The sequence below is a fragment of the Emydura macquarii genome, unplaced genomic scaffold (assembly GCF_026122565.2).
Source record: "Emydura macquarii macquarii isolate MOO-44397 ecotype Brisbane River unplaced genomic scaffold, CSIRO-AGI_Emac_v2 contig_1644, whole genome shotgun sequence".
NCBI lineage: Eukaryota > Metazoa > Chordata > Testudines > Chelidae > Emydura > Emydura macquarii.
In genome coordinates this window covers 17,961,303-17,977,083 of record NW_027131781.1, presented here as the reverse complement: position 1 = coordinate 17,977,083, position 15,781 = coordinate 17,961,303, and the positions used below count along the sequence as shown (strand labels likewise).

Sequence of the window (15,781 nt, the reverse complement as noted above, 5' to 3'; positions counted from 1 at the left end):
AACAAATGAAATCACGAAATGTCTCAACAATTTGGAGGAAATGAAGGAAATCATTAAGTATAATAATTACAATCAGATTAATTTAAAAAACAAAAAAAAAAGACTAATATGATTTTAATTAACTTCCAAACAATTTTCACTCAAACATTTGGATTGTTCAGTTCAATTTTCTGACTTCTAATTATCCAGTAAATTAAAAACCACACCTTTTAATAGGTGTGTACATTAAACATACACAACATTGTTTTGTTGATTTATATACTTAACTCCCAAAAACTAACCTGAGCTGAGAAGCCACAGAAGAAGCCAAACCAGAAATGCACCAGAGTGAAGGCAACGTTTTTGTAGAAGAAATAACACAAGAACTTGCACATTCTGAAATAGGACCACCTGCCATGAACAAGCAGGAGCCGCTTAAGGTAACTGAACTGGGCAAAGGAGTAATCACTGGCCAAGACTGCTTGCATTCCTTCCTCACCACTGATGCCAACACCTATGTGTGCGCCTGTAAGTAAAAAAAAGAAAAGAAAAAAAAAGGGGAAGTGTGTCTCTACTAAGTATTTGAAAACAACACATTAACTAAACTATCACAGTGAACATTTTGTTTAGTGAGATGTAAGCAGATTCAGTTTTAAGGTAATCCCTGCCGTACAAGGTAATAACAGTATCCTGAACTACTGAAACTGTGAGACATAAAGCAGAGGATTTTAACCAATTAACAGGGAACTCCCACCAAGTTAGTATTATCATTATTACAGTAGACCCTCATAGTTACAAACACCAGAGTTACGAACTGACTGGTCAACCATAGAGTACAGTACTGAGTTAACCGTAAATTACTAAAAAAATAATTGACAAGGTAAGGAAACTGTTTCTGTGCTTTTTTCATTTAAATTAAGATGGTTAAAAGCAACATTCTTTTTCTGCATAGTGAAGTTTCAAAACTATATTAAGACAATGTTCACTTGGAAATGTTTGAAAAAACAACCATAATGTTTTGTTCAGAGTTACGAACAACCACCATTCCCAAGGTGTTCATAACTTTGAGGTTCTACTATATTATTACACTGAATTATGCTCCCTTAGAAAATGTTAGCCCCCTTTTTAATACAGAATAACATTCATTATGATTATTTTAAAGCCCCCACAACTCTCTCTTCCTTTTTCAACCACATTTCCTCCCTTCTCTCTGGAAGAAAAAAAAAGTTTATTTTGCCCATTCTTTACCAAAATAGATGAATTGGAGGAGGGCCCTGCTGTTATTGAAACTATTGGGGTAACTTTAAAAATAAATACAATTTAATTTTAAAAACCCAACTCAAGATTGAGAGTGTGTAGGAGATGCTCTGCCTTCTTCAGGAGTGGGGAGTAGTGGGTGAAGGAAACTGATGGGAAAAGAAATACATGGAGTAATAGGATAGAGAACACTATGAGAAACTGAGGAGCCATGACTATGAAATTCTGAGAGCACAGCTAACCGGAATGCAGGGAATTACCTAAATATAGCGGTAGTCTAATAACTGTTCACCACCCCTATACTCAGACTAGTTCAAACCATTCAATTTCAGTCTAATGGGCCATATTTTTTCTGAATACATGGTGGGGCCTAACCCTGCCATTCAACTGCTTGAAGAAATGCCATTGGAATGTAGGGTTCTGAACAATGGCTGGATTGGGCTGCAGCCAGGAAGCAGATGAGATATTGTAAGCAACCAACACAGTACATTATTAGCTATGTAAGGCATCTTACTATTTTATTTTAAAGGCTGCCCATCAATTAATTATAAAGACAATATATTTACTGTACAACCTGCTTGCACAGTAGCATATTTTAATATAAAAAATATCTTCCAAATAACTGACACTACAATTAAAGAATTTACAGTACTGTACGTGTGTATTGTATTCTGCTATGCAAACACTGTAAAATAGAAGACTTTTTTCATGGCTGTACTGCACTCTCCACTTAATTAGGACACAATTCAGTTGGGATACTTCCCAGGCTAGCCAAGACTAATGATACTTACTACCAAAGAATTCCACTTAATTGGGATGCCAGCGTATGAGTAAGTGGTACTCAAATAGGGAAATCGTGTCTTTGTAATGTTCAGAGACTGATGGTGCTTTGTCATACTTCAAAAATCCTTGGCCTCTGCTAGTGCTTGTTTACCAAAGCAAAAGTGTTTTAACAATTTCTCTCCAGGCTCTTTGAAACAGGGAGGAAAATTAACTCTCTTAAGGGTGGAAATAGTACAGGACTGCTAGTGCTAGGATGCTGGAAAGTCCTGCATTTGGCAGTTCAATTTCAGCTCAACGTGGGTAAAAATAACTGTTGTTCTGTGTGTTGTTGTTTGTTTTGTAAATTATAGATCTATGTTACCTTTATTTCTTCAGAGAGCCAGCAGGTTAAATGTGAGCAAAACAAAGCAATTTGAGAACCATTTCAGGTACAAGCAGAAATGGCACCACCTGGTTAGTCAGAAATTCTTCTTAATCAGGATGAAAGGTGAGCCACTTGGGTATCCCAGTTAAGTGGATTTAACAATATGTTATTTATCAAATGCTTATAAATAGGAGTTCATTCATAGGCAAACCTTAGCATGTTACTGGCATTTCTATTAATGCTTTTAACTGAACATTATGACACAATTTCCTCTTACTTTTGATCATGCTAATGTCATTGGCTCCATCCCCTATGGCCAAGGTGATTGCCTTCCTGCGATTCTTAACCAGCTCTACCACTTGCGCTTTTTGTAAGGGAGTCACTCGACAACAAATCACAGTTTTACACATGCAGGAAACTTCCAGGAATTCATTCTCCAGATTAGCCTCAAGTGCATGAGCCTGCAATACAAAGTATTCCCTATCAGAGTGCTGGTTCTGTAGCTATTAACCAAAAGAAGAAGTAGGAAATGACAATTCTTTGCATATAATAAATAGGGTACATAACTTTTCAATAAAATAATTTCAAAGGATTTTTTAAATAGCTGAAGCCTTTAGCAGAAGATACCGCACATCCCCAGTAAACACAATAAAACAGTCTAATATACAGTAAATATATACACACACATAACCCATATAATCCCAACACACGAGAGCTAAAATACATGTTATTGTAAAATTCTTGATTTAAGTACATATTCAATATATTTAAAAAGGGGGTAGAAATAACCTAAAATTGGATACATTACAGTTATTTCAGTCCAGTGCTTGATTTCCCATCTGACTTTCTGAGAATTAAAAAAGGGCCTAATCCAGTGAATCAGCAGCTCTGCTGTGAGTGTTTAGCTGCAGATACTCAGTGTATCTTTGTGGTTCAGCACCTATGAAGCCCCTTCACAATTCAGACACAGGAAAATGCTGGCAACTACCATTACATAAAGTCCTGCCAGACTCTGCGGTCTGCCTCTCTCCTTTGGATTGACATATAGCTAGTTCAACCGTATGTGGCACGTGACCAGGGTCACTGGAAAAATGCATAAATGTTCCCATTTTGACATATTTGGCATTGTGTGATTTCATTTACTGGGTGACAATTTTTCCATTAAACTGTGGGAGGGAGAGGAAACCCTCTGAAAGCACTGGATAAGAAAAGGTAAGGGATCTCTTCAAAAGTCATGGGAGAGAGGAACATTTCAGGTCATGAGTTTAGCTATGATGGTGATAGGGGGAAAAGAAATACACAAAGACAGGGGAAAAGATAGTGCTTTTTCCAGAACTTTGAAAAGGCTCAGGGGAAATGGCTGAGGCATGAGCTGGTTGCCTTTTAGTTTGGTATCTCCAAACAAAAAGGGTGACTAGAAACTTTATCTTCTTTCCCAATTCTAATCTTAAACTCTGCCAAAACCAGCAAACATCCATTGCTCCTCCCATTCCTTTGACTCTCTGATGAGACTGCCAATGAGAATGCCATTTAATACCAGTGATGGTGTTTGCTCGAGGTGTTCACAACGGAACTAGTGGTCTCATTCTAATTTCTTGACCGAGGCTGCTAAAAAATTCTGAGATAATACTGAAACTACAAATGTGGGTATACAAGAGAAATAATTTCTACAGACTACATGACCTTTCTGTTGTAGAGAATAATCCGCCCTGGAGCAGAGATCTGCAACTTTCCATAGCTTCCATGGTATAGAAAGCAACATATAATTATGGCTGGAATGCAACTAGAGAGAGCCATACATAGTTAGAACTACGTTAAATGGCTTTTGATCTTAGGGAAAAGCTTAATAATATTCCCATTTACATCTCCTTTTTTCTATTAAGAAACTGTCTCAAGGTAGAGCTATTCTTATTCACAATTTTAAAAAAGAAAATAAAGATGAAAATATGTGAACATAGTAAGATTATCATGTATTTTCATGAGCAGCTAAAGTGAAGTCTGAGCTTTTAACTCTCTTAAATTAGCAAGTCAGAAGATCATTTTGATACTGTTCAAGATTTTGAACCTGAACTACATTAAAGTAATGTAAGTTCATGCTATTATGACAAGAACCAGATTTCCTAATCAAAGCAAATTGTTTTGGCATCCATGTAAAATGCTGATATTTAGAAAACCCACTGGAGGTATCTTAATGACATGAATTTGGTGCAGTAATTATTTTAAGGTCAGGTTGTGCTCTCAAACAACAAACATCAGGAAAAAATAACAGCATTACATCTGCCTAGTTGCATTCCGTTAATTAATTGGCATTGATTTGTGATATTCCCCTCACACAAGTACTTAAACAATAATAGCAAGGATCTATGTCTAGTTAAGAAGGGATAAAATTGTGTGAACTAGTTCTTACTATGGGGCCTTCTCCACTGTGGCAGTTATTAACAAAAGCTGTATAGAATTACTAATTTGATTTCTTTTCCATGTACATCCAAAAGTTAAGACGTAATTTTTAATTATTTCTTGCAATTATGTCAGCCTTTGTTTTTAGCTTTCTTATGAAACAGTTTTAAAGTTTGGAGAGAAATCTGTCATTGTTAGAACACAAAACAGACACGATTATTTGGGTTGGGAAGGAAAGGACAAAACCTGAAAAAACTAACTTACCAGGCTATGTCCATTTATGACTAATGCATAATCACCAGTGACCGTTTCTTCCAAGACTGAGCCCTGCTTTGAGACTTGCATTTTTTCACAAAATACATGATCATTGGAAAGGTCATTGCTTCGTCCAAACAAATGTTCTTTCGCCTTCCTTAAAAGAAAAAAAGAACATGACACCTATTAATTTTAATCAGACAATGATTTAGAGCTAATTTCAGTTCTGCTGTTCTAATCTATTGTTACATAAAAGATTGTAAAATCTAATCTAATCTATTGTTACATAAAAGCGAACTTCAGTAGGCAAGAAGGATAATTCTTTCCTGTGATGAGGATACCATAGTTTAAAATCCAAGGAAATAGGCTGAGTACGTATGAAAGTAAGACAATCATTTTGAGTGTTTTAAAATAACTTAAAAGTTAAATAGCAATCTTGATAGCTACTAAACTACAGAAAATGATGTAGTTACATTTACAAAAGCAAAAAATATTTAAGAATAAGGAGAAATTCTTTTTCCAGGAATCCTGGGCAACACTGTATTTATTTTATTCTTTAAAACAAAAATAAAATACTATTTCAGAATAGTGAAAACTGAGACCTGTTACAATTTGAAGTACAAGTCTATTCACAGACATGATCTTATTTAGCAATCCAATGTTGTAAGCAGAGATAGCCATACACCAATACATTGGAATGCCGTGAAAATTTGGATCTTTAGTTAATAAATCTAGTCTATATTCCTATAACCGGTTGAACCAACCCACATCTGGGCTCTGCCACATTCTCCAATTAGCCTCTGGGATTGGCACCACTTGCCAATGTAGGGCAAATGTAGGGCTGGCAGGGCATGCTAGGCTTGGGTTATGGTTAGAGTTGGCTGAGGGTTCTGGACTAAGGTTCAGGAGGCTAGTAGGGGGCCCCAGGTTGGGTTAGCTTTTGGATCAGCAGAGGTCCCTGGGCTATTGTTAGGGCTGGGGCCAGCAAAGGCCTCCTAGCTAAGGTTAGGGTTAGCAGAGGTTTCAGTACTAAGATTAGGGCTGGGGCAAACAGGCAGTCCCAGTCTAGTATCAAGCTTTAGGCCAGGAGGCACCCCTATGCTACAGGTAGGGTTGGGCCCAGCAAGAAGTTCTAGGCTAAGTTTATGTTTGGATTTGACAGGTCGCCCAGGGCTGTGGCTATCCATGGAGTGAATCCTTTTACAACTCCCTGATGTCACTGGGGTGACTCTATACAGATTAGGCTCCCTTTTCATTGTAGGTTGATAGTTGTTACAGTCTTAGATTTAAATTTTGCCCACGGTCCATTTATTGCAAACTCCTCTTGGCTTTTCATAAAATTGTCATATAATTGCTTTATTTCAGATTTTTTCTGGAGCTTAATTAATTTCACTTTCTGGAAATTTTGTATGCATGTACATATTGTGGGTGACGTAATATCATTTACTGGACCAACTTCCGCTGGTGAGACAGACAAGCTTCCGAGCTTTCACAGCGCTCTTCTTCAGGTCTGGGAAAAGAAGAGCTGCGTGTAAGCTCAAAAGCTTGTCTCCCTCGCTGACAGAAGTTGGTCCAATAAAAGATATTACCTCACCCACAATATGTACATGCATACAAAATTTCTTGTATGAACAACCTGATTTATTTTAATAGCAGACCATAAGGAAAATCATACAGGAAGGGAAGAATAGATCAATAAATGCCACCCTCAGCAAACATCTGAGGGTTGTTACAGGACACTGGCAGAGCCATAGGCTCTGAGGAGTCTGGCTTGACCTCTTGCTTAGCCTACCAAACTGGTTTTGTCCAGAAGAGCTAGAGCCTGGCAAGAACAAAAGAAATCGATTATAAGGGACTGTCTCTCTCCAAAGAGGAGGTACTTGTTGGGGAGCTATTCAAGGAAACCAGAGTAACACAGGAACCTTCTCAGATGTCTGAAGAAGTTAAGTCCATTTAGGCCACCATCATTGGATGTTAGGGCTTTAGGGAAGATAGACATGTGTAAACTGTTGTTTAAATCCTTTTTCTCTAAATGCTTTGTTCCTACAGTTAAAATAAACAATACTTTGGTGTTTAAGAAGGCTGTTTCGTCACTCAATACCACTGGCCACAAACTCCTGAAGAGAAGAGCTGGTGCCAAACCCAGTCAGACCTGCTGGGTAAGCACAGTTGATCCTCAGTGTACCATACCCCAAGGCATCGTCGAAGAGTGTGGGAATCATGGGATTCCACCCCAGGAGAGATAAAGGCATGAGGCATGTCATCTGAGAGGACCTGCTCAGAGACTAGTGTAGGACAGAGAGCCTGGAGCACTGGGCCTGGTGTAAGACTGAACCAGAAGCTGAACCAAAGCCTGAACCAGTGGCTGTGAACCAAAGTTAGGCCATATATAAAAGTAGCTGTTTACAAGTTCACTGTCCAATAGATGATCTTGGCAAAAGCATTTCTAGCACTGATCTCAAAACACAAGCACCCCAAAAAAGCAACAGATTCTGAGTATGTGGGTATGTGAGGGAATACACTCCAAAAGATTAACCCAGGGATTAATCCTGAGCTAACACCAGATTAGAGGATGTTTTACCTGAGACACCAGGAGCATAATACAATGGGAGGTAACAAGCAGATATCATGAAAAACGCAGGCGGTACGTAAATTGTTTGTCTTAGTCTATAAATATTACAGTGTCTTGCTTTAACCCTTTGTGCGGTCTTGGAGACAGCGGAAATTCCCTCTGCTGATTGAGCCATTCCTTGCCACATGGCACTGAGGTGTTAGTGTACCTGTAGCTGCTATAAGAGCGAAGAGTATGTCTTGAGGGCAATAGACCAGGCTGAGTGTCTTTCGTCACCGAACCATGCCAGTGGTTGTTCTTTCTGGGTAGTACTATTGAGGTCTGCTGAACCAACTATCTACCCAGGGCTGGGACAGCATATGGAGAGAGCACACACACCTAACAAACAAACAACTAGAAAAGGGACAGAGTGGCAGATAGCCCTGAGACCCTGCCATATATTTTTATATATATATTTTTCCTTACATTATGATTCTGTATAAGAAATATGCTGTGACATAAGGGCCTACAATTACATTTCATAGGCCTTGATCCTGCAAATATTTCAACACGTGTGTAGCTTTGTCCATATGAATGCTACTATTGACTTCAACCGGGGCTACTCACAGGCATAAAATTACACACATGCTGATGTCTTTGCAGGATCAGAGTTTTAGATTATAACCAAAAACATCTTTTTAGGGGTGTGAAGAGGAAGATGAATTTAAAGTTGAGACTTTTGATATGGATTAACGAAAAATCTTCTATTTACCAAAATTCTGAAAATAATAACTCTTCTGGGTTCCATATTGTAATGTCTGAATTTTTCATGAATTTCAATTTTCAGATTATTAATCAAGATATTATAGGCAGTTGCTAATAAACAATAATATGTCAGACATCTGAATCTGACATTTTGCTTTTTTCCTTTTTTTCCTTCCACAAACTGTCATTTACTATTTCGTTTTGAATATTTTTAAATTGATTTTATTTTTAATATTCACTTGTCTTTTTATATTTAGAAAAATAATAGTTTACTCTACAAGAAACTGGTCTGAACACACCAATAAACTTTTAAGAAGTTCAGATCAGAACATTGATCTGAGCTTTATAGTTCATGTCACAATGTTTAATATGACAGATGTTTTATAAATCTGTATTTGTTAATTTTTGAAAGAAGTTTCAGTTATTGGTTCAGCCAATACATTGTTTTCAAAACAAGAGGCAACTTCTGCATAAGAAACCAAAATAAATATGCTGCTCACCAAAGTCCAGGGTTTTCTTATTTATTTACAATGTCTGCAGTAAAAATATAGCATGCTTTTACTTAAAATCTAGTCTGTATTTGCAGGATATCATGGTGCTAGATGCCTAATTCCAGAGCAACATGTCTTATGCAATGGATACCAGGAGTACCACAGCAGTGATGCAGTTACTCCCCTGGGAAAGAGTGTCTTCTTTGCTCTTTGAAGGCCACCTGGTGGTTGATCTGGAAATGGCACAACTAGAGACAACCAGTGAATTCAATTTCAAAATCATTATAAAGGTAATGTCAAGGTGCTACACAGGAAATAAAAGATGACCCCAGAAAGAAATAACAAATAATTATGCATGCTTTGAAAGAAGAGGAAATGATACTAAAGAAGCCACTAATAAAAAGGGAAAATCATACAGGGAAAGAAAAACTTACACACTGGCACAAACTTGAATGCAGCAAATGTACATATAAAATAACTTATTTTGTTACCCATCTTCTGTCTTACTGAAGATGTGTCTTAATATAAACTTTGATCTAAGCACCATCTTCTACTGGATCCTGCACTGACATCAAGTCACTATGTTTAAAATATCACTATATATTGCCACGGAAATAATTGTAATATCATAAACTCAGTATTAAAAACTTCAATGGAGGTAGAAATCTTAAAACTCTTAAGTCCCTTTGGCTTGGGAGAATCAGACAGTTTGTTTCAGAACATCAAATCAGGAAATACCCTCTACCTACATAAAGAGTTAAAAGTTGGAGGCAACAGGCTGCTCATTCTATCAGAGTGTTTGTGTAGATAATTCTCTCCGTTCATAGCATCCCAAAACATATCTTTTAGCTTCAGTGACATAGCATACTATGCATGCAGACTTCTTAGATGTGTTTCTCAGAAACAAATACGTGTATTTGTTGGGTTTCCTGTTTAATTCCAGTCTGTACTAATGACTCAATTTCTGCTTTTCTTTATCAGTAGTATAGTCCAAAAAGGGTAAAATACAAGCCAGGATTTACTTATATTCAGTGATGTCAGACACATGGTGGAATTCATATGGGTTCATATATCTGCAGGCAGCACTGCCTTTTATTAAGTAAAGCTGTTCCTCTACACCAGTGGTTCTCAACCTATTTACCATCGTGGGCTGCATATGCAGCTCTCTGTGTGTTATGTGGGACACAACCACACAATATGTATATTACCTGTATGGCCCTGATGATATCACATGGACCACAGTTGTGTGCCTACTGAGCCACAAGCAGTCTGTGGCCTGCGTGTTAAGAACCATTGCTCTACACCATTTGATATGCAGAATCAAATATGGATATATAGTTATTTACATTGCACAATGCAACTACATCACTCAACTCTGGCATTCTTTTGCCTATACAAACCATGTATATCTTTTGCCTATGCAAACCAAAACACGTTTGTACCTCATCGGTTCCTATCTTGCATGTTTCCAAGATTAAAAAAAAAAAAAAGGAAGAATCATTTACTCTTTTCACCATGTCCATATTTGGTTCCCACATTAGTTTCTTGCTTGAACCCTGGCCTAATGCTGTATGAGTGATTTTCACACTGGATTTCTACCCTCTACCCATGTGCCAAGCTCAACAATTCATACCCAAATCAATTCCTACATAAATAGTTTATGCAAAAATGAACCAATGTTAACAAAACTCATTTTCATTGAATCAAGGCCATATATAATGTATAATGCTTAACCAAAATATACAAATCACAAAGGTTAAAACAAAAGTGTTTGTTTACTTTTAACTATTGTATTATGTAGTTTCCTATTATTCAGATTCAAGATGTATTAGTTTTAGGAATAGGGTAGGACTGAAATACCCAAACCACTTGGCTGGTGCTAAAATACCAAGGGATAAATTAGATAAACTGATGCCTTGTTTGTCTGATACCCAAAATAGGCAAGAATTTTATGTCCGTGGTAATTATAGAAAAAATTAGAAATTGCTATGTTTGGCTCTACTGCAAGTAGAAAAAAAAAGACACAAAAATGAAAAAGACACAATAAGAGCAGAGAACCGAGAAGGAACACAATTTTAAACTTCATTGGCGAAAAGTAGAAAGGAGAAAAAGATGTGGCCTACTGATCTTTAAACAGTATGCTTTAAATAGCATTCAGTATGCTGTCTGGAAAAGGTGGAAGGATGCTGCTGTCTGTAATGCATTTTCCATTTTCTAGTTACATTGATGATAAAACAGCATACAAAGTTTGCTACCATGTGCGCATCAAGTGCTACTAACCAATACTTAAATGCAATTGCAACTTGTTTCTCTATTTAAAAAAAAAAAAGAAAAAAAAAAGGAAAGAATCTCCTCCTGCAGAAGTGTAAGAACTGAAAGGGCCAGGATCGTATTATGTTGACACTGTTGTCTGTGTATTTCCCAACTGTGCTGTGAATGGTAATAATGGATATATCCTACAATCCATTCCAAGGAAAGAAATTTGCATTGATCTCCAATAGTTAAAATCATAATACCAGATAGGTATATCATTTGAGAAGTCCCAGCTACCACACTGAGTGAGAGAAGGAGACAAATGTGTTCGTAAAAGTGAAAAAAACAGAGGTAGAGATCTATGCCCAATGTCAGCACTATTTAGAACAGTAATTATTCTCCAAATTAATGTTACAGGGCCTAACCTAGAGAAACTACTGACACTTCCTCTTCCAGATGACGTGATAATGGCATTTGTTCTAACCTCTCCATGCATAAACATAAATTGATATAGAATGCCGCAGCGGGAATGGGGCAGGGCTATGGAACCCATGACTAAGCAGATATAGTGGCTCGGATCAGTCATGCAGAGGGGGAGGCAACCAGTATTCTAGCTTGCAGTCTGGAGTAGTGACCTCAAGTAGCTGACTTGTTGCCATCACACAACCAAGTTGCCCCACTTTTACCACAACCAACAGAACTTTAACATATGGAATCTTAAGGAAAGTCTTGTTGCACCATAGGGAAAAAGTGTAATTAGAGTATTTTGTCTGCAAGGAAGAAAATAAGATAATGTATTTGAAATGTTTATTTACCTGAGTTCTTCACGCACTTCCATTACCGTGTGACCAGACACTAAGAAAATCTCATTCATGGCATCAGTGAGCATGTGGCAGGAGTAACCAATGTTCATGGCAGTTTCTGAGAAACATTAATGTCAGTTCTGTTTAGGATGGTTGTAGTTAAAATCATTACTCATTTATTCTGTAATGTCAACAGAGCATATTGAGAGTACAGCACTATCATAATGAGAGTAATTCTCTAAGATAATTACTGGGTTTGATATAAATATATTACTAAAAATGTACCTTCCTCTAAGCTATATTTTATGGTTGTTATTTATACCGCAGTAGTACTTAAGAGTCCAACTGAGATCAGGGCCCTATTGTTGTAGGCACTATTCAAACACATACTGAGAAACTGAAAGTGTTTCTAAACAGACCAGCCAGACACAGAGTGAGAAGGGAAATTGAGGCACAGAGAAGAGAAACAACTTGTCCAAGGTCAAACAGAAGATCAATGGAAAAACATGGATTAGAACCCAGGTATCCCAACTCCTAGTTCAGTATCCTATCTGCTAGATCACACTGCCTCCCAGATGAGGTGTGCTCTCCTATCCATTGGGAGTTACCCAGAGACAGCCACCCGAGTGCACTAGAAAAAGCTAAGAGATTAGATCCCTAGAGGGTCATATTAGAAAAACTATAAATGCTATTTAACTATATGTTTGTAGAGCTTGTTACTGAGATCAAAACACTCCAGTACACACGTCTCCTGTGCGCCTGTGGCATGTGCCGTATCCAAATAATTTAGGACCCAAAATCATGCTGTGATATTAACAATTGAACATATTATGCATGCTGTGCTGCTGCTGAATCTCAATCCATAAATACCAAAACAACTGGTAGTACTTTTTAGACAGTTTTACAAGATACTATTTGTATTCACTGTTCCATACATGGATCCTGCACACTGCCCAAACAAACGATAGGGTCGTGTGGAGAGAACCCTGCCCCGAAGGCTATAGGCTACAGTTATCCTTGTTGGAGATGTTCTCCTCTGCCAGGGTGGAAGGTGTTCACCACAAGATCCAACAGTCATACCTCTGTCCTCTTCCCGGTATGCCCAGGCACAGCTCAATGTTACACTAAGTGCCCTGCTTCATGTGCATCAAGCCCCTTCGAGCTGTGCTTTATTAATCATTTATAAAGGTTAAGTAACAATAAGGTTCAAGGCAATGAGCTTCCTGACCCCATGCAAAGGAACTGTACAAGTCGCACTGTATTTAGGGTTTTCTGTAGTCCCCCCTTTCATTTTCTTCCCCCCAAAATGACACAATATTAATGAATTACCTTGCTTGTCTCCTGTTAGAACCCAGATCTTAATGTTAGCTAGTGATAAACTGGCAATTGTTTCTGTAACTCCTTCTTGTAACTTGTCTTCTATAGCAGTGGCACCTAGTAACTTGGTAAGTAAGAAGAACATGTAAATGACTTTCAACAAACTTTGCAAATAATTTTGCCCGCAACTAAGAGATCTGAGAAATGCAAACAGGATAAACTACATAGTTTTAAACACCTATACACAGATAACATCAAGTCAAGTCAAACTTTAATACAATATACTACCCTTGATCTATACTTACAGCTTCCACTGAGAACAATGGAAATTTCCCCAAGTCTCAAAGGCAGCCTACAGTGTAATTTGCATCAAGAACTACATAATACATAATTTCAGGGCAAGCTTGACAGGGGATCCCCTGGTTTTGTGTGGCCCACAAGACCTTTTCTTGCCCAACAGGCTGGCAGCAGCAGATGTAGAATGATTATCTTCTAGGTTGTAGCTTCTGTGTCAGCTCTTTTAATATGACTGTATCTCCATATCAATCTCAGCCAAAGGCATCCTTATGGGGAAAAGGCAAGGATGAGACTAAAGGCATGGATATAATACCCCAGTGAGACACAATGTGAGTTGTAGTTTATGTGCTGCCCCTTTAAAATAAGCTGCTCAGACTGGAGGCTGAAATATCTATATTCAGTCAAGGCAACAAAGGGTGCAGAATTTCAAAGGAATTGGGAAAACTCAGCTGGGGCTCAGAAGATTGCAGGCCAGATTTGGCCCACAGATACATGTATTCAACTCACATTGATTACAATGGGAGTTGTATGTTACATATCTGAGAATTGTATTTGTCCCTTAGAGAGAAAGGAATTGGAAAGAACAGGCATGGGGGAGGAACAGCCGTCTGAGTGATCAGAGGAAGAGATTTACTATCACTTGTAGAGTAAAGGCAACAGCAAGTTTTAAAAAATGCTATTATTTTAATTTTACATATTACATATTGAAAGTTGGTTTTCTGGTTACAAAGCAGCATAGACAGGGCCAGACTGACATCTTACACGCCTCTAGGCACAGCATCTTCAGCATTTACAGCTGACCTGACCTTCATGTTTTCTGCATGGATGAGGGGGGAGCAACAGAGGAGAGAGGGGCTGGGACGACCGGCTCAGCCAGCCCCAGGCAGGGGGAATACGCTCACCCCTGGGCTCCAGCTTCTGGTCTAGCCAGGGGGGTGGAGCATCATGGAGAAGAGCAGGAGCAGAAGGGTGGGGCCACAGGAGAGAGAAGAAGGAGCAGGAGGCAAAGCCAGAGTTGCAGCGCTTGGGCAGGGCCCCCAAACGGCTGGTATCCCTGGACACAGGCCCAATTGGCCTGGGCAGAAATCTGCCACTGTTTTGGTACTCCTAGAATGCCAGCGCCCCTAGGCAAGTGCCTACTGTGCCTAATTGGAAATCCGGCCCTGAGCATGGATGGTCATTTATGAAATGGAACATTGATGTGAGCTGATGAGTGTTTTAGGGGAAAGAAAATGGTTGCTTTCTTAAATTTAAAATAAAATCAGGTTAATTTATATTTAAAACGAGTCAGTTAAAGATGGGGAAGAATCCCCTCACAGTTTGCCTCGAATACATTAAAGCCTAACAACAACTGGCATAGAGCTTATATCAAGACTACAGCAGTCTTGCTTATAGGACATGGCATCAGGAACAGAAAAGCATATAAAGTATAAACAACGAGAGTCTTGTAGCACTTTAAAGAGTAACAAACTGATTTCAAACTGGGTCTAAATAGGGACTGGGAATGGTTATCTCATTACAAGAAGTAATTGTCATTGTTCACACATTCTCACCTCTTAATCAATGGTTATGAATAGGCCTCAACTACTTCCCCATTGTTGTTCCTTTTCTTTGGATATGTATATATATACCTGCGATCTGATTTCTATTCCTTACATCTGACGAAGTGGGTTACAGCCCACGAAAGCTTATGCCTACAGAAATTAAATTTGTTACTCTTTAAAGTGCTACAGGACTCTCGTTGTTTTTGCTGTATACAGACTAACACGGCTACCCCTCTGGAATTTTTCACCATATAAAGTATCAATCTATAATGCAGCATCACTCTGCAAATATACTTTTCCTGTGCTATGTCTCTCAGAACATACCATCATGTCTCTTTCAATCTCTTCATATGCTGCAGCAAGACGTTCATTCCTGCTATCCAGTGAAGTATTTGCCTCCTGAAGTATTTTAAACCACTCGCTAAAGTGCTCTTCGGTCAAGTTTTTGTATGCAAGGGCTAAGGTCCGAAGGCCCTCTCCAGCAAACTCCTATCACATAAAAATAAGAGATGAGCATAGTCTATGGGAATAATGTGAACTAAAGTAGTCATTTAATTTCAGTTGTATCTTAAGAGTATCTTTACTTATTGGCTCCATAGTCAAGATAAATGTAAACAGAGTAGGAAATTAATTAATTATAATTATATTATATTATAATTTCCTACTCTGTTTATATCTATCTTGATTATGAAGCCAATAAGCAAAGGTACTCTAAGATATCACTG

General features: G+C 38.2%; 1 protein-coding gene across 1 annotated transcript in view; it reads right to left on the bottom strand.

Annotated features, from left to right (window-relative positions):
• Positions 1–15,781, bottom strand: part of ATP8B4 (ATPase phospholipid transporting 8B4 (putative)) — a 113,798-nt gene that overhangs the window by 16,987 nt on the left and 81,030 nt on the right. Inside the window, exons 18-23 of the mRNA XM_067556123.1 lie at positions 15,381–15,545; positions 13,228–13,339; positions 11,911–12,016; positions 5,045–5,192; positions 2,661–2,844; positions 282–505 (exon numbers count right to left, since the gene is read on the bottom strand). Of these exons, the coding sequence (XP_067412224.1) occupies positions 282–505; positions 2,661–2,844; positions 5,045–5,192; positions 11,911–12,016; positions 13,228–13,339; positions 15,381–15,545 (939 nt within the window). The remainder of the gene's footprint in view (positions 1–281; positions 506–2,660; positions 2,845–5,044; positions 5,193–11,910; positions 12,017–13,227; positions 13,340–15,380; positions 15,546–15,781) is intronic.